The 19,654-nt window shown below is 36.4% G+C and overlaps 2 protein-coding genes across 2 annotated transcripts; one reads left to right on the forward strand and one right to left on the reverse strand.

Annotated features, from left to right (window-relative positions):
* The first annotated feature begins 5,233 nt into the window (after positions 1-5,233).
* On the forward strand, positions 5,234-9,235 carry LOC141827255 (glucose-6-phosphate isomerase 1, chloroplastic-like). The gene is made up of 9 exons (XM_074714485.1): positions 5,234-5,365; positions 5,786-5,884; positions 5,987-6,070; positions 6,533-6,676; positions 6,747-6,812; positions 6,929-6,997; positions 7,082-7,189; positions 8,971-9,042; positions 9,149-9,235. Exons 1-9 carry the CDS (start codon positions 5,234-5,236, stop codon positions 9,233-9,235), a joined length of 861 nt encoding a protein of 286 aa, XP_074570586.1.
* Positions 9,236-13,500: 4,265 nt separating this feature from the next.
* On the reverse strand, positions 13,501-17,485 carry LOC141847705 (rRNA biogenesis protein RRP5-like). Its single transcript, XM_074735775.1, has 7 exons — positions 16,910-17,485; positions 16,651-16,827; positions 15,568-15,664; positions 15,333-15,488; positions 14,986-15,216; positions 14,834-14,917; positions 13,501-13,935 (listed from the first exon to the last, which is right to left on the reverse strand). The coding sequence occupies exons 1-7, from the start codon at positions 17,239-17,241 to the stop codon at positions 13,828-13,830; spliced, it is 1,185 nt and encodes a 394-aa protein (XP_074591876.1). The 5' UTR covers positions 17,242-17,485; the 3' UTR covers positions 13,501-13,827.
* Between the last annotated feature and the right edge of the window lie 2,169 nt (positions 17,486-19,654).

Below are 19,654 nucleotides of genomic sequence, written 5' to 3' on the forward strand. Positions count from 1 at the left end.
TGATATTTTGTTATTTTCTGTTTTCTTAGAAAATAACTTTTCATTTTCTAGAAAATGAAAATGAAAAATATAAAGCAAACAACAATTTCTAAAAAAATAAGAAAATGAAAATGGAAAAAGACCAAACCAAACACCCCCTTAAAGTGACAATAAGAAATTATGATCTACTCTATTTCCTTGGCTTCTTAAATAAGATAAAATTTATGCACATCTTTTCTGATTACCCACTTAGTCATTGGCTAATTGTCTGCATTCTTTGACCTCCAGTTTTGCAGGCACAAACTTGATACTACCTTGGCTCAGTTTTTTCTTAGAGTTGCTCAGAGATCTTAACGTGCTGATTTTCGATTTGGTTTACTTTAGTTTGATGGTATTTTATATCATTTTATATGTACAGGTGGTTGTCTATGAGACATAATAAATGGATATATGAACTTTTTGGCTATTCTATTTATAATGTATGGATGGTTCTTGTATTGGTTCTTTTAATTATATCGTCACCAAGTGAGGTACCTCCCAGTGTGCGGAAATGACACCTCTGGGGCATGACAGTAGTAGAAGTATCCAGAACTAATATTTCATCTTCTTCTGGGTATACTGGTGTGGGGAACACAAATAGAAATACAAGTAATTTGACCTTTGATCTAATTAAGAAAGCAAGTAACCTAGAAGATGAGGTTCTGAATACTTGTATGACACAATTGTAGAATCCTTTAAGGCTACTTGGAGCATCATATCCGAAATACAGAGGAATTATAATGCAATACAAATGTAAAAGAATTCTTAACTGATGATATCCAGATTGAACAAAATGAATTTCCCCCAAAGCAGTACAGTAACTTAGAGGAGAAGTTCCTAATAGTTGATGATCTATATGTTTTGAATTCATGATTGCTACAAAGGCCAATTGGAGAGGCAACAGACAAGCATGAATTTTTTATTAGACAGGATTTTTCAGTCTTGACAAGAGTTCAAGAATGCACTTGTAAAGCATGTCATGTTTAAAAATATCAGTTAAAACCCAATTGACACTCGGATAAATAGAGTTAAAGTAATTTGCTTGAATCAACCATGTACATGGAGAGTAGTTGCCCAAGGGATGTGGACTACACTATTACGAAATATGTAAAGGAACACCAATGTCGGTGTTAGGAAAACTGTTGATCATCAAGCATGTTCTTCCTCATTTGTAACATCTTATATTGAAGAGTAGTTTGTTTATACCAAACAATACAAACCAAGTATGATTATATCATATATAAAAACTAGATTTGGTGTGATAATATCATACAAAAAAGCATACGTAGTCCGGGAGAAAATGATGAAGAAGGTTGTTGGAGATTATGATCAGACATATAGAGATCTTCCACTGTATTGCGCGTGTTAAGAGTCAAGGATCCTGAAACTTATGTCATCGCACTATATAGGAACGGTGACAATCAGTTCAAGCGCTTATTTTGGAGTTTTAGCATGCTTGTTGAAGAGTATTCAGGTCCTATATACGCAAATTGATCAGAATTAATGTCACACATCTAAGTGGCAAGTGTTCGGGTGTGTTGTTGATGGCTACAACACTCGATGGTAATGGCAAACTCCTTACAGTTGCCTTTGGAATTGCTAAAGTTGAATATGTGTCTGCATGAGAGTGGTTTTTGGATCATACGAATAGATTCTTTGCTGTCGATACACAGTCAATGAGCATTGTATCAGATAGACATCGCGACATTATATCAACAATTAGGAAAGTCTACCCGACCGTCTATCATGCTTTGTATTGCTACCATATGTCTTGCAATTTGGTAACAGATACTTGGGATAGGTTAGCTTTAGGCTTGTTTTGGGCAGTAGCACGAGCAAACACAACACTCCAGTATGATCTCGTAATGTAGTCCATACTTGAAAAACATCCAAATGCACATAAGTGGCTTCAGAACATTGACCCTAAAAGATGGGCTAATGCACACTTTAGTGGGAGAAGGTACACAATGCTAACCACTAATTGTGTAGAGAGTTTAAATACTTTGTTTAAGCATACACGTGAACTTCCTATAAATAGGTTAATTGATAATACTAGAAGAAAGGTAGCTCAATGATTCTTTAACTGTAGGGAGGAATCCTCAAAATGGTATGGTGCTTTGACACCTCATGCTACCAAAAAAATGGATTCAAGGAGAGAAAAAGCTAGACCATATCAAATCCACCCCTACTCTCAATCTGAAATGGAAGTACATATATGAGGTACTTCATATATTATTGATTTGAAAAAGAAAATATTACAACTATGGGGAGTTTCAAAATTCAAGAATGTCTTGCTCACATGTTATTAACATCATCACTTATCAGAAACATGGATACATTTTAGTATTGTAAGCATTATTTTTATTCACAAAATTGGAATGCCACTTACATGAATCATATTAACCCTTATCGAAGCAAGGAATTTCAGCCTAGTGGTATAACCAACATTATAGTTCTACGTCCTTGTAGCCTTGTGCAACCCGATAGGCGAAAGAAGGCACAATCAAGTCAAAACATAACAGGAAGGTAAAAAGCAAATACAATCGCTGCAAATAACTATGTCATAATCAAAGGTCTTGTAGAATGCCACCAACCCCTGGTTCTTGAATTATTGATATATGTATGTAGGAATATTATACTTGATTCATATTTTTGTAAGGTAAAATGTACATTAATTATTTTTTATGTAAGTATTGTTGAGTGGAGATATTGTATAGTTGAATATCATTGTATGCTCATCTTAACATATCTGTTTAACTTGTAAATGGTGATATTTTCTAGTTGGCTAAGGAAATCCCAATATTCTGATCCTACCATATTACATGTCTGCCTTTAAATAAATCCACGTTGTTCTGAGTTATGACTTTAAACTTTGGGTGTTGTTGTGCTTGAAAATTTCAACTCTACAAGGTGTGATGTTCATTGAAATCTAACAGTTGCACTATTCTGTGCCAACTGGAACACCACAAGAACTAATTGAAAGTAGTTAGAACTAAAAATTCACACCATATCTACCTTGTAAAAACTAACACCTTGCTTGTAGTTGCAATTTTATAGAAATTTTAATATCATAGGTTCATCAATGAGTTTCGATCGAAAAGTATTGACATACCTAGACACCTCAGAATGTACCCATTCAAAGTCACGAGGGTTTTTGAAGTGGCAAAGGGTCCTAAGGTGCCCTCCATCATGAATATTAACCAATTTGAGCAAGGTTGAAAGGGGTTATTTAGTTTCAGACATTATGTCAAATGACACGTGATCATAATTACTTTCACAGTACTCAGAACCAAGGTTTGACACTATATCTACCTTCAGTTCGCTCAATGCTTACTAGTGGTTGCAAGTTTGCAAAAATCTAAATAGTCTAGGTCCATCAGTGGGTTTGGGTCAAAACCCACTGATCAACCTAGATAGGTCAAATTAGACTCATTTAAGGTCTTTTGTGTTCCTGAGGTTGTAAGGAGTCCAACGGTGCCTCCCATTCCCTATTTCTGACTCCCTGTAGGTGCTCTACTATTATGTAAACTCTTAACTAAAACGTTGTCCTAACCTCCTAGAGATCGAGCCCATGTTAGGACCCAGTCTGGGATCAAACCAGACCCATGGTAGTACTGATCTCCCGATACCAAACCCAGATTGTTCCTTGATCAGAACCAAAGTTTGACATTATATCTACCTTCTCCTCGCTCAACCATTCATAATGGTTGCAAGTTTGCAGAAATCCAAATAGCCTAGATCCATTAGTGAGTTTGGGTTAAAATCCACTGATTGACCTATGTGTTCCTGAGGCTACAAGGAGACCAACAGTGCCCTCCATTCCATATTTATGACTCTCCGCATGTGCTCCACTATTAGGCAATCTCTCAGTCAAAACGTGCTCCTGGTCTCTTGGAGATCAAGAACACGATGGGCCTAGTCTGGGATCAGACCAGGCCCATGGTAATGTTGATCTTCAAACACCAAACTCACATTGTTCATTGATCAGAAGCAAGGTTTGACATCATATCTACCTTCTTCTCACTCAACCCTTTCTAGTGGTTGTAAGTTTGCAGAAATTCAAATAGCGCTAGGTCTATTAGTGGATGCAATCAAAATCCATTGAACCTAGACATATCCGATCGAAATTATTTCAGATCCTTTATATTCTTGAGGTTGGATGAAGTCTAACAGTGCCCTCCATTCCCTATTTCTAGCTCTCTACAGATGCTTCACTATTATACAACCTCTCAGCCATAACATGGGTTTAATCTCCTAGAGATCAAGCTGTCTGGGATCAAACTAGGCCCGTGGTAGTGTTGATTGTAGGACCAGGTTAAGCCCTAGAGGGGGTGAATAGCGTGATTTTTTCATTCATTCATTCATTACTAACACAGAGACTAGCAATGGATATTAGAACACAATGCAAGGGACTCATGGATTTACTTGGTTCCTAACCTTACAGGGTTAGTATGTCCTAGGCCTATGCACTGGAAAGTCACTACTAAAAAATTACGATTTTGCGGCGGTTATTTAGCGGCGGTTTTAAAAACCGCCGCTATTATCCGTTTTCCCGGCGGTTTCAATTAACCGCCGCAAAAACAAATTTTTAGCGGCAGTTATTTAGCGGCGGTTCTTAAAACCGCCGCTATTATCCGTTTTCCCGGCGGTTTCAATTAACCGCCGCAAAAACTAATTTTTAGCGGCGGTTTAAATTTGATTTGCGGCAGTTTAGTAATTCACAGCGATTTAAAATTTAATTCGTGACGGTTTAAATTTTAACTGCTGCTATATTTTATTTTTTTGATAATTTAAAAATTATTTTTTATTTAATCAAAATAACACTAATTAGCATCGACGTGGATCCCTTCCGCGCCCACGGTTTCGATGCTAGCTCTTAGATTTCGATCGGACGACCCTAACTCTCTCCTTCACGCTGTGCCCTAGCTCTCTCCTTCTACTCCCGCGATCTCTTCCGCATCCCCTCACCGCTCTCTTCCCCCATCACCGTTTCCACGCATCGGCTCTTTGCCATCTTCGCCATCTTCGCCTTCAACAACTGGTCCGACAGTCGGGGCACGCCCATGGTTGGAACTCGGCAAGCCAGGCTCTCCAGGGGCACGCCCTCTTTCTCGCGCACTCCGATCGCCCTCTTTCTCGCGCACTCCGCCGGCCACCGGACGACAACTCCCTCTTTAGGGCCACCGGACGGCAACTCCCTCTTTCTCGCCAGATCATGGAACTTAGGAAGACACTTGCTCTCTTTCTTGATTCTGCATCGCACTTCCCATTGCACTCCAGTGGCAGCTGGCTCACGGCTTTGAGGAAGATGCTTGCAAGTCTCACTTATATAAGGTGTATCAATGTGGTTTGTATGTTGATCAGTGGCAAAATGACAAGTTTTGCTTGGCAAGGAACAAGATTTTAATCCATGGTTTGGTTATATAGTTTAAATACTTGATGACACTAAACTTTAGGTATCTTATACCGACTCTAGTGCTCTCCAGCTACCTGTATGTATCTTATTTACCTGTCAATGATTTGTGTTTTATTGTACTGTTTCCTTACTGGTAATTTATTTTTTCCATGGACATCATAACTGACCTTTTCAATATCACAAATAGCTTATGGTAGATGAACTTTGTTAAAGTTTGGTTTATGCTTCCTAATGAATTTCTTAAATTTCCTGCTTTTTATGTGATTCTCTTTTCTCATTTTTAGTATTTCAATTGTTAATACATCATAAGGATTCCATTCTCTTTTTTTCTGTTTTTTTGTTGTGTGCCAGATAAGGTTTATTGATAATACAGATCCAGCTGGCATTGATCATCAAATTGCACAGCTTGGGCCTGAGCTTGCATCAACCCTTGTAATTGTAATCTCAAAGGTCAGTTTAGTAATACCAGTATACTGTCGATGGTTTTTGTTTTTTGTCCTCTTCTAGTCTGTGTTTCACAGAATAAACTCATACAAATATGCACATGCTCAGAGTGGAGGCACCCCTGAGACCCGAAATGGTTTGTTGGAAGTGCAGAAGGCCTTTCGAGAAGCTGGGCTAGATTTTTCAAAACAGGTACTATTTAAAGTTCTTGTCTTCGTGTTGATAGTTGATTTCCTTACCTGCACGACAGTATTCAGATGTTTGTTGTCAATATATTATGGTTAGCAGTATCTAAACATTATCTATCAGTAACATTTTTGAGTAAATGATTGGTGGGAAAGGAGTGTTGTTATCTCTTTTTCAGAGACAATTAGGTTCGGCTAAATTTTTCAAAACAGGTATTATCTTATGATTAAGTGGTTTCATGAAGGAAATAATTTGACTCTGATTGTCCTCACATAGATGAGATCTTATTTCTTTATAAATTTTGAATGATGCAGGTTAACTATGCTTAAATATACTTTTATTGTGTGTGTGGTCTATATGTTTGTAGCAGTGTCCTAATTGTCTGTGACTCTTCAGGATGATTTTTGATAAGTTGTGGGTAATTCTTTCCAAAAACTGGTGATGTTCCAAACTAGTATGCATTTGCAGGGAGTTGCAATTACTCAGGAAAACTCCTTATTGGATAATACAGCTAAGATTGAAGGGTGGTTAGCAAGATTTCCTATGTTTGACTGGGTTGGTGGTAGAACCTCAGAAATGTCTGCTGTTGGTTTGCTTGCTGCTGCACTCCAAGTATTTATCTATTATTTGATTCCTTTTATGCTAGTTGTGAAAGGTTAAACTCACTATGTCTGTAATCCAGGGGATTGACATTAAAGAAATGCTTGTTGGTGCATCATTGATGGATGAAGCAACTCGCTCACCAGTGGTATATTACATCTTACTCTGATTAGAATCATGGAACATATGATAATTTCATAATTGGTATCAAGTATCATATTAGTTGTATTATCAGGTAGTTTTATTTCACACTGTTTTATCCAGGTCAAGAATAATCCAGCAGCATTACTTGCTTTATGTTGGTATTGGGCTTCTGATGGAGTTGGATCTAAGGTTTGCAAATTGATCTATGAAAATGTACAATACTCTGCAATTGTTGTTTTTATCTAATGTATTATTACCATCTCCTACCTACAGGATATGGTTGTAGTTCCTTACAAGGATAGCTTATTGCTCTTTAGTAGGTATCTGCAGCAGTTAGTCATGGAATCTCTTGGAAAGGAATTTGATCTCAATGGAAATCGGGTTTGTAGCATTAGCTTTGAATGGTTTCACCAACTGCATAGCATGACATTATATAAGCTGCAGATGAGAAGTGTTTTACCAACTGGAAATATTGCATATGATTTCACCAACTGCATAGCATGGCATTATATAAGCTTTACTGTGACTTCATTTCAGTACTTGATAGTCTCATATTTGCTCTGCTTTAAGCAAATTAAAATCACCTACTTGATAGTCCAAATTAAATTAGTAGCTAGATTGCATCTTAGCTTAGGTATGTTTTACTATTTACCTTTGCTTATGAGAAGTGTTTTACTATTTACCTTTGCTTATGAGAAGTATTTTACTATTTACACTTGCAAAAATTTATGAAATTGTCCATGCTACCATGCACAGCCTTAAGACAAAAAATTATGAAATTGTCCATTCTTTACAGTTGAACTGCAGAATGTGAGAATCCCACTTGAGTATTTTTAAGTTTAGGCCATGACCAGAGGCTTATATATATCCATATACTAATTATTTGTATAATATTTCCTTTCCATAATTTCTATATGGTCTCCAGTTTAAGGTTATAAAAGATTTTTCACAAGCCAACCAGAGTTGCGCTTTAGCCTTCATCCTTTAATCAAAGAGAATGTAGGCATACCCACCGGTAGCTTATGCTTGCAATCCTATCACCTACTAATTAATTTGCCCATATTCTGTCATGGAGAGGATCTGGTCATGCTACTTTGTTATTCATAGATACCTTTGCTTCCATATCCATACATGCTACTTTGTCCTGATATATAATTGGTACACATTACTTTTGGAGATTTTTTGCAAAGAAAATTTACATAGTTATGCCTTTTTACAAGTCCATGTTGTTGTAGAATTTTTTATTATTGACATGTTTGTTTGTTCTTAGTAGTGTCAACGGAATGTCCATAATTTTGTGATAAACAATAGTATTCATTTCAGTGATCTTTAGGTTATAGTTTGTCTCTTCTAATTTTTTTTTGTACTTGTGCAGGCATGACTACTTTACAAGTTTGAAGAACTCTCCAAAAATGAGTACTTTTCAAAAAGCAACGAAGGAAAAGCGAGGGATCTATTTCTAGGATTTGACATCTGAGAAAGCTAGAGAGATTTTTCAGTTTTTTTGTAACCAAACAAAGTTTTAGTTTTTTTGTAACCTAAATTCACTGTATTTGACATCTGACAACTTTGATATCCATGTGTAATGACTCATATTTGTTTACTAGTTTTGCAAGAAATTAATGCAAGTAAAATTTTCTATTTATTACAATTTTTGGTTTAATTTTTCTATTTATTTATAAAAATTACAGGCTGAAAATTCTGTAATTGCACACTCAAAGCTTAAACTGCCGGAAAATTATTTTGCGGCAGTTTTAGCAAACCGCCGGGAAATCATTTCGCGGCGGTTTTGGCAAACCGCCGAGAAACCATTTCGCGGCGGTTTTGGAAAACCGCCGGGAAAATATTTTAAACCGCCGCAAAAAATAACCACCGGGAAATATTTCAAACTGCTGCAAAAAACAACCGCCGGGAAATATTTCGAACCGCCGCAAAAATAACCGTCGGGAAATCTACTTTAGTGGCGGTTATTCCAGCAATTCTCTAAAACCGCTGCTAAATGGTTTAACGACACCGGTATCAGCGGCGGTTTGGTAAACCGCCGGGAAATGATTTTGCGGCGGTTCCAAACCGCCGCTAAACGAATTTTAAACTGCCGGGAAATCCTTTTTTTCTTGTAGTGGTTATATGTCAAACAAACTGATAACTGTCACAATTTGCAGATTATGGTAACTTATGTGGAGGGTTTGCTTGGACTAGAAAGAAATGAAATTGGAAAATTCCTTGGAAGCACAGTATTGGCAAAAGTAGTAGATTTGCTCACAGACTTAGATTTTTTTTTTAATTTTTCATATTTAAATTGGCACTTATATGCTTGCCTTTTATTTTCTTAATTTTTAGTCCATCAAACAAAATGGAGTTTTAAAGTGCAATGTTTTTGCCGACAAATTGGATGGCTTGATGGTGGTAGTTTGTGAGCATCTTTAATCCTGTGCAGATAGTGGTCGTTTATTAGAGGTGAGCTTCTAAACTTCTTTACTTCTAGAACTACTGGAAATCTTTCAATAAGTATATCACTGATTCGCTTGATTCATTTTAGTGCATCACCTGAATGCTTGTAATGTGTCATCATATTTTTGGTTTCAAATGCAGAATGAAGTCTGTTGCATATCTTGCAAGTTATCTAGCCCGGGCTAAGTTTATTTCCTTTGCCCTGGTCACAAGTATACTTCAAAGGTTTTATTAGTTTTCTTGTCTTTTTGTTTATATTGATTTGTGTTTATGTTCATCTTGTTGATATTTTGGAATCCCTATTCAGATTGGTAGATTGGTGTTTTGAGTATTGTCAATTGCAAGAGAGTCGGGAAAAAATGATCAGCCCTCAAGCTGACCGAATCTTTTATTCTGGATGTCAGGTCAGTTATAAGTTATTTTTCTTTACTCTCTTTGACAGTGTCTAATATTCCTAGCCAGCTTTTTGACTTTCTATGATATTTTTTTGACTTTTTTCTTTCCCTCTCTCGGTCCCTCAAAGCAGTTATGATCCTGATATGGTACCAGCGAATAATCTTAGTTTCGTTTCTTTGAAGGCTACTTCGAAAGAGCAAGAATGAAGTTGTACTAGAGAACAAGGATGATGGTGATTCAAATGAGGACGAAGAGGATGATGATGAACAAGATGACGAAGACCAAGAAGAGGACGATGGGGCTGAAGGTGATCCTTCTAGGGATGAAAACGCTGAGGGAATGTGTAATATGTTGCAAGAAGAATATTTGTGTTAGTTACTTTTAGTTATTTGTAAATATTGAGGTGATTAAATATTTCGATGTTTTTCTATTTGTGATTTGTTGGATGAATTTATAATATTATGATAATTGTGTACTATTGGGAATTAGATTGATGTCACTCTTGCTCGATCATAATTTACAAACAACATAAAAAAATAAGTGTTATTACAACAGTTTTAGATTCAATGACATCGGTTTGGAAGCGTTGTCGTTAAGTATTATTACAACAGTTTTAGCATTAATGACATCGGTTTGGAAGCGTTGTCATTAAGTGATATTACATCGGTCGAAAACCGTTGCTAAAATTGATGTTAAACAGATATTACATCGGTTTTACACCGTTGCAGAACCAATGTCGTTGAGTGATATTACATCGGTCAAAAACCGTTGCTAAAATTGATGTTAAACAGATATTACATCGGTTTTACACCGTTGCAGAACCGATGTCGTTGAGTGATACTACATCGGTTAAAAATCGATGTCTAAAATGTCAGACCTTTTACAACGCCTTCATAGACATCGATCGATTTTCTCATAGGCATCGGTGGAAAATCGATGTCTATGACTGTTTTTCTTGTAGTGGGGCCTGGAGGAGCATCGGATGCGGCTTCCGTTCTATCTTCGTCTTCGCCTCTTCACAGCAGCGCGAAGAGGAGCTAGAGGTGCGAAAGGGGCGGGAGAAGAGGAGAGGCACGAAAGGGGGGGCCGGGAGAAGAGTAGCTACTAGCTAGAGGTGCGAGAGGGGGCGGGAGAGGCACGAAAATGGGGCGCGCGAGAGAAGACGAGCTAGAGGTGCGAGCGGGAGAGGGACGAAAATCGCGGACTCGCCCGATAAAATACCTGGATATAAACCCTCTAAACCCTCAACGACAACCCTCAACGACAATACTTTTTAAAAGCATTGTCTTTGGCAAAAAAATCCGCTAAAAGACAACGCTTTCGACAACGGTTTTTTAAAAGTGTTGTGGTTGACCCAAAATAAACACTAATAGACAACGCTTTCTGAACCTAAAAGACAACGGTTTTGACTAAAAACGTTGTAAATTGAAAAACCACAACGCTTTTGCTAAAAAACGTTGTCTTTGGGGCGTTGTCTATTAACTTTTTTCTAGTAGTGACGCTCTGCTAATCGAGCGCTCGGCTTAGCTTCCTAACCAGCGAGAATCTTCTCCCAAAGGGGTTGGTCTTCGTCCGGCAACGTCTCGCTCGGACTTAGGTCATTTCTCAAGCACTCGGCTTCACTCCTGACTTGTTGGTCTTTGGTCTCTACTCTCGAGCACCCGACCTTTATCCCGTGGCATTCCACTTGGACTCGGGTCATTTCATGAATACTAGGCTTCACTTTTGACAAAATGGATAAACTTAACTAGCTAAATGTCTCTTTCTGTGATGATTTTTTCTTTAAATAAGAATTCTTATACAATCTATTTTAGACAAGAAATAATTATACTAATTACTACTAGTCTACTTTAAGTAAGAATATATATAAGCGAATATTACATATTACTACTAATCTATAACTAATAAATTATGGTAAATTAGATCTTGAAATCTCAGCCATAATTTCTGCTATAATTCTAAAATTCTCAGCCATAATTTCTGCCATAATCTTATCAATTGACAAATCACAACCTCTACAATTGATATCCCCTTCAAATTGATGTTTGATGATCAGAAAACATCAATTTGGTAAAAAAAAAAATCATGTCATTGTCGTGAGAGAGGTTTAGTAAATACATCAGCAAATTATTGATAAGTGATGATGTGAGGCAGAGAAATGACATGGGCATCATATGTTTCACGACAATCTACTTCTATGTACTTGGTGCGCTCGTGAAACATTGAGTTAGCTATAATTTGGATAGCACTAGTATTGTCTACGTGAAGCGGAGTAGGTTCCATTTGAGAAAATCCAAGCTCACCTAATAGTCCTCGAAGCCAAACAATCTCAGAACATGCAGAGGACATAGCATGATATTCAGACTCAGTGGAGGATTTTGACACACGATCTTGCTTCTTGCTTTTCCAAGAGATAAGAGAGTTGCCCATGAACATGCATCAGCCAGTAATAGAGCGTCGCGTATCAGGACAACCAACCCAGTCAACATCACTATATGCAATCAAGTTAATAGGAGAATCCACAAGAAAGAAAAGACCTCTAGTAGAAGTGTTTTGTAGATAGCGAACAATACGACGAGTAGCAACCAAGTGAAGGTGCCGAGGGACCTGCATAAATTGACTAACTTGTTAGACAGCAAAAGAAATGTCAAGCCAAGTAATAGTTAAGTAATTCAAGCTCCCCACTAAACGTCTATATAAGGAGGAATCAGGGAGAAAATCACCATCATCACGACGATATTTAACATTCACTTCTAATGGAGTATCAATAGATCGACCATTTTGAAGACCAACTAATGTAATTATCTTCTGAATGTATTGATGTTGATTTAAAAAAATACCAGCGATGGTAGAGTTTACTTCAAGGCCTAAATAATGTTTTAGTACTAAACCAAGTCAATCATGTGAACTGAAACAATGAAAGTAATGTTTTAGTACTGTTGTTGTAGGACTTTCTTTGTAATAAATGAGCTATGGTATAGACTGCCTTGCTAATCATCCATGAAAGAAAGAAACTATCCTTCCAGAATAGTAATAATTTCCTCTGATTCTATACTGTTATTATGACCTTACATACAAATTGAAGGTAGGACAATGTTCATGTAGCTGAGTTAGTTGGGATTTATGTCATGTTTTAGGCATGGACATTCATAAGGATTATTGAATTTACTTCTCTAATTTGATAAGTATGCCATAGTATTCAAGATATCTAATGTTTAGGTGACAACTATGTGAGCCACATAACCACACCAAATTTTAGTCTACGATTATTAAAAATGGCTAAACATAATTTATGATTTAAACATTAGTTTAAATGGTTGAAATCGTTCCGGTATAATATACGTATTTATATGTTTCGCAAACGTGCACAGTAAAAATAAATACAATAATTAAAACTAATTATTATACAACACATACATAACAAAATAAGAAATAACGCAGGATAAGAAATTAAAATTTTATAAAATAATAAAAATTATTCTAAACTTCATTCTTTGGAACGAATGTGGGAAAAATATTTAGCAACCATTTTGGGGCCTGAGATCCTTAATGTCCAAACTGCATTCTTGATGATAAGAGATATATAGAGCATCTAGAGGGTCTTGACATTCAAAGAAAATCATTGGATGCCACGTCATTGGATACCACATCATAAAATGGTTTAAATTCACTTAATTGATGAAAAGATACCACGATTTTATCAATAGTAATCGAGGCAGTATCGGTTATGAAGGCAAATCTGATAATGTCTAGTAGGTTTATTCACAAGTCAAATAATATGCTATACCAAATAACATGAATAACAAAATACACGAAACTTGGAATATGCTAAACCAAAGAACAGGAATAAAAATCTCTAGAAAGAAAAGTATGTTTACAGTACTGGTCGGAATAATTAACAACTGGTAGGGATAACAAAATTTTCCTGATGGAGAACCCATCAGAATTGTTGTCCAAAATAATTTACACAAATATTTGCACAGCTAAACAGTGCATATACAAATCTTACTTTCAACTCTTGCGAAGATATTCACTAGTGTTTAGCAGGGAAAAAAAAACAAAGAATGCATAGCCATAAGATTTCAAGTTCCCTTTCATCAGGAACCAACCGATGGTCCAGCACAACAAGAGGCACAGGCTTACAAGTGCCCTGCCTCAAGTTTCGTAACAGATCAGGCCAGGGAGCTCTCAACATATTCCAGTGCCCTTTTCTTGACATGTTCGATTGTTTCTTCGTCACCATGGGCTTTTTCATATTCCAGATACTTCTTGAAGAGGAACTACAGACAGAGACCCGCATGAGCATGAAGATCATGAACATGGTGACAAAAAAGAGACCATATCCATCATTGATCACTAAATCAGGATGCATACTTATTCAGTTAGACTAAGGAATATCTACCAAAAGCATTTAAGTTCCTGATATGCAGAAACAATGGGAACAAACAGTAATAAGCTGAAATGTGTTGTTAAAAAAAATACAACTATGAAAACCCCTAAATCATTTTTAAAAATTGATCATGCCTTGCAAAGTAGAAATGTTCCTTCCACTAGTGGTAAAATGAAACATAAGGTACATGGAAGAGAAACGGTAGTTACAGACCAAACACCACTGAAGATTATGAACAGCACAACAAAACCAGCATATCCATATGGGAAAATCTACAGAGAAAATTAAATTCCTAACAGAAAATATTAAGAACCAACAGCAAGTAGGATGAGGAATTACACTATTATAAAAAACCAGGATACGAGGATGTAAGAAAAAAGATGTTAGTACATACAGTGTCAAAGACTTTGCCTACGCTGGTAACAAAATTAAGAATTTAAGCTACCTTAAAGTTCATGCAACACCATCAATAAATATAGATAGGATAATGAGACAATCATCAAAAGGTAATTTGGTTATTTACATATTTATAGTTCTATCTCTATCTGACAATTCAAGGGAACACAAAAATTAAATGGATTTGAAGTGTATGTGCAATAGATTCTCTTCTGAGCTGGATTGGTAAATGATGCTAGTAATAAACCACAATTCTTAGGAACTAGATTAATATGTTGCTATAAAATATGATACAAAACAATAACAAAGTAAAAAAAACCCTTCAGGATATAAGGATTGATCTGAGCCACCAGAAGTGATGTAAAGCACACGCTAAAAACAAACAGTGTTACCTTCATTTTCTTAGGAGGGAGACTCAAACATGTCACCCGCTCAAATAAGGCACGGATTACTTCTGTATCACCCAAACAAATCTCCTGTAACAGAGGATCTGTCAAGAAAATCTTTTTAAAAAAACAAGCAGAATAATGTTGAGCTTAATAACCTGATCAAGGTAAATGCTCCAAAGGTCAGTTCTCTTGGGATATTCTCGCAAAATAGATTCAAGCAATGACCGACCTTGATCTGGTCGACCAGATTTGAATTCCATCAGAGCAGTTTGAGAAATAAATTTAATATGCTTTTTCCGTGGGAGACTTAAAAGAGCGCGGTTTACTATTAACTTTGTTTCGTCCTTATTATTCATCAGAAAATTTTGAATGCAGCGCAACCAAACCTGTCAGGTGAAATTCTCTTAGATCACTCAGATCAAAGGTTCTTTACGTGATATATATATATATATATATATATATATATATATATATATATATGGGGACAAAGTCTACCACTGACCTTGCATGATTGCTTGAACTTTTTCGTCATTCTTTCAAGCAGCTCCTCTGCAAGATTTTGTTGTTTGGTTCTCTCATACACTCCTAATAGAGCTAGATGCAGCTTTTTGGGGTCACAATACTGCAATGCTCTCTGAAATACTTCCTTCACAGCCACCTGGTATATACCTCATCAATTAGTAAAATAAAACAAAAAGGGTTAAATTGACAAGATAAAACAAAAAACATGAATTTACCTCTGGCGGATTTCCGTATTCATTTTCCAAGTTCAAATATGCTACCCAAACATTGAATTTTTCCCCTTCCTCTCTAATATTTATTATATTCAGAGCCCTATCACACACAAGACAGAAAAACATTGGAGGACAGAAAGTAGAAACTGTGTTCATTTAATATAAGTAGGCGATTGGAATCAAATCTAAAGTCATTTATAAATTTGGTTTTTTAACAAAGAAAAAAACAGATGGCCTATTCAAATTATATGGAATTGGTTACATGGATCATATACAATCAATGAGCTATATGGAACACCATAAGTAGTGATACCATCGTAGATCTCTTTCAATTTGGCTGCATGTTACTTACATTCTCATTACTACCAAATTAATATTGTTTGAAGTTAAATTCTTAACGACCTTTCATATATCATATATCTTCTGTTTAAAATTTGAACTAATCTCTTGTTATCATTTGACATTGTACTTTTGATTTTACTATTAGTAAAGCTGGATTTCATTTCTAATCTATATGGCAAACTAATTTCCAAAATTCTTATTTGACCTTTTAATCTGACCCCAATTACCCTCTCCCAAAGTTTCATAGTATAACCTATTAACTTAACCCCTTTATAACTACATAGTTTATTGAATGTCTCTTTTATTCTTGTATATTGGCACCAATATGAAGCATCCAACATTGGTTAACCATTTATACAAATTATAACATGATCTCCAAAAACTCTTCCAAATTAAAATAAGCATACAATCAGTCCTACTCTATTATCTATTTAAATTTTTCTAGTTTTTACAGGCTTGTGTGTGAAATTTTAAACTTCCTATTTTTCTATCTATAAAGCTACATTTCATACAGGCTTGTGTGTTAAAACAAGCCATTAGGATAAACTTGAATTTGTAGAAAAATGTTTTCAAACATTTCATAAATTCTTTATCATCAACAACGTATATCTACCGTACCAACACTAAATCAACAAATTGGAAGATTAAGATCTATTTAAAACAGACTGTCTTACCTCAACAATAGCTAACCCGTAAAGATTACAGACTACAAAACCAAAAAATAACATTGAAGTAACTGAATACCTCTCAGCAATATCACGTGCTTTCCTAATATCTGCTAGTCTAAGCATAAAAGCCATGTAGTTTATCCAGACAAAACTACTATTTGGTGAGCTCCTAACCAATTTGTCAAATTCATCTTCTGTCATTGGAATGCCATTCTGCAGACGTCTTTCCTCAGAAGCACTGATTTCAAGCTCCCTGCAAAACAATTAGAATTTAAAACCAGAAAATAAAACTCAGTATTTCTAGTTTATATACATAAAATAGATGCCCCACACACTTTTCCTGCTCGGCCTTCTTTTTTGCCCGTCTGTCCTTTTTGTCAAGCTGACCATTGTCATTGGCATCATTCTTGTTGACAATCTCAGGATTATCTACATCAGAATCCTCTGATTCTTCCAGAGAAACCTGAAGAGGAAGAACAGAAGTATTTTTTCCTGGCTGTGCAAAAATCTCAGGGTCACCACCATCAGCTATGTCCTCACTGTGCTGCAATTCAAGAAATGGATTATCAATGGATGAAGCACCATTCTGGTGATCATCCTTACGGTCAGCATCTACATCAACAGTCCTGTCAATACTACCACCATCCTCCAAGTAGGATTTTTTCATCCCTAGGGATATTCTCTGCCTTTCTTCATCAATCTGATAATTCAATGTAAAGAAAAAAATAAGCTAACAAGAGCATGTCTAGGGGCATTATGCAAAACAATTTAGATTAGCTTCAGTAAGTGAAGATAGATCTATACCTCATAAATGAATCAAGTTTGTCAATAAAATAAAATTTGGCAACCCCATTACACCATTCTAAACAAGATTACGACAAAAGCATACCTTCAAGATTACGACAAAAGCACCTTTCCTACTCACAAAAGTCATACATCATGAATTAAACATAGAGTAGTGACTTGTTCATTTAGACAACATATAGGCATAGCATCCATATAAAGTAGTGACATGATCATCTAGAGGGCATATAGACTTAGCATTAGAAAACGTGTAGACTTAGCATTATAAAACATATAGGCTTAGCATTCATGTTTCAAGAGTACCAACATGAAGTAGTGACATGATCATTTAGGAAACATAGAAACCTAGCATTCTTATCACAATAGTATATCATCTTAAAGCATGATAATCTCATAGATATAAAATGGATATATGCAAGATGTTCTTTGATAACATGCATGAGATGAGTATATGCAAGATGTTCTTTGAAAACATGCATAAGATGAGTATATGCAAGATGTTCTTTGAAAACATATATATTACAGGTATTTAAACATAATCTCAACATTGGGCCCGGCATTGTACCACATTCATCATTTTACGCGCATCCCTAATCAATCTGAGGTAGCTAATCTCGAACCTACTAGGGAACTAGGTCCGTACTACGTCCGTCGACCTAGGGGCAACATAGGAACCCATCCCATACTAGGTCCGTACTACGACCGTCGACCTAGGGGCAACTTAGGAGCCCATCCCATGGACTTTGCTAGGGTCCGGTACAAGCCATACAAAAGTAAAATAGCATATCATGTTCCTTGTCATAACATAAAGAGTGCTCTTGGTCCCAACTCATAGGGTAGCATCTCTTAAGCATTTCATCATACATAAGCCATGCATAACATAGGTGTGCCCTAGTGGGCATGAAACATAAGCATGTACATCATGATACAATAAGCATAACATAAGCATGCATTAATAGAGTTAACATGGACATAAGATAGTGACATAAAGGAATCATATTAACATAAAGTCTAATTATCATCATGTCAACATCATGTATATATAGCATGGCATGGAAAACATCAAACTAACATTACATAATACCTAGAATAACATGGGAGACTTATAGCAAGCATAGATGACTTTCAATTTTCTTCTAAGCATTAAACCCTAGGTTGGCCGAAACTTGAAGAGTCCTTACCCTAAATTTTAGGCAACGTAAAAACATGGGTATCATCCTACTAACAGTACATAATGCATTATACATCATAAGGAATCATATACAAGCATGGTTGAAGTTTAAAACTTCTTCCCTAGCCCTATATTCCTCCTTGACCGAAACCCTAGAAGAGTAGTCCTAGGTTTTTAAGCAATCGAAAACACTCGAAGCAACTTGTACCGCAGGTGAGGGGATTACTTACTTCCTCTCGCTTGATTTACCACAAGAAAATGTACCCTTGGTGGAGAGAAGAGAAAACCTCCACTCCTAGAATTTCCTTTGCGTATCCTTGCCTTAATAAGAAAATAAGCCCTTGAGTGATCCCCTTGTGAACTTCTTAGGAACCCTAGGCCTTGAGTTTTCGAAAATGGAAGAAGGAGAAGGATGATTTCGGTGGAGGAAGAAGGAGGAAGAAAAGTGACTTTTCATTCTCTTCATTCACTCCTATTTATTCTAAGTGAAGGGAAAGAGGTGTCCCTTTGCCTCCCCTACCCCTTATCTACCATTTCCCTTACCTTTCTAATAGCATACCCTTGCTAGGGCACTTGGTTACCACATACATCATAAGGCTTGCTACTTGCTTGGAGGTTTGGGGTTCGAACCTTGGCATATGCATCCTTTTTGCTCTATTTTTTTTATTTTTGAAAAGCCCACATAAAAGTCCATTATAGTCATGCAAGAATTCTTATAAAATTGCTAGAAATTTTACGGGCGTTACAAGGGAACTCGAAGAGGAGTTCATGGAAGGCGTTGCCCGGGTACGGGCGATGGAGCGTGAGCTAGCTGAGCCAGGTTCTGGTTTTGGTCTGATGGCACCTTCCTGGGACGAGCCGGGCGCTAAAGATAATAATCAAATAGTCTGAAATTGTACGATAAGGCCTTTTTAGGTCACCTTTTCCTTTAATAATAAATATGACCATGGGTTGATTCCAATTTCTGTGCTCTTCCCTTCTCTCGTTTCCAAATGTTGGAATGGTTTGACACAGACGGCAACTGAACTCTCCCCGAATATGTAGTGTGTCCGGGTGACTCAAATCATCCCATATCCCTTCGTCAGACTACTTGTCAGATCGTGTA

Source organism: Curcuma longa, chromosome 1 (genome assembly GCF_044706935.1).
Source record: "Curcuma longa cultivar G26 ecotype Majalengka, Jawa Barat chromosome 1, ITB_CL_G26_1.1, whole genome shotgun sequence".
NCBI lineage: Eukaryota > Viridiplantae > Streptophyta > Magnoliopsida > Zingiberales > Zingiberaceae > Curcuma > Curcuma longa.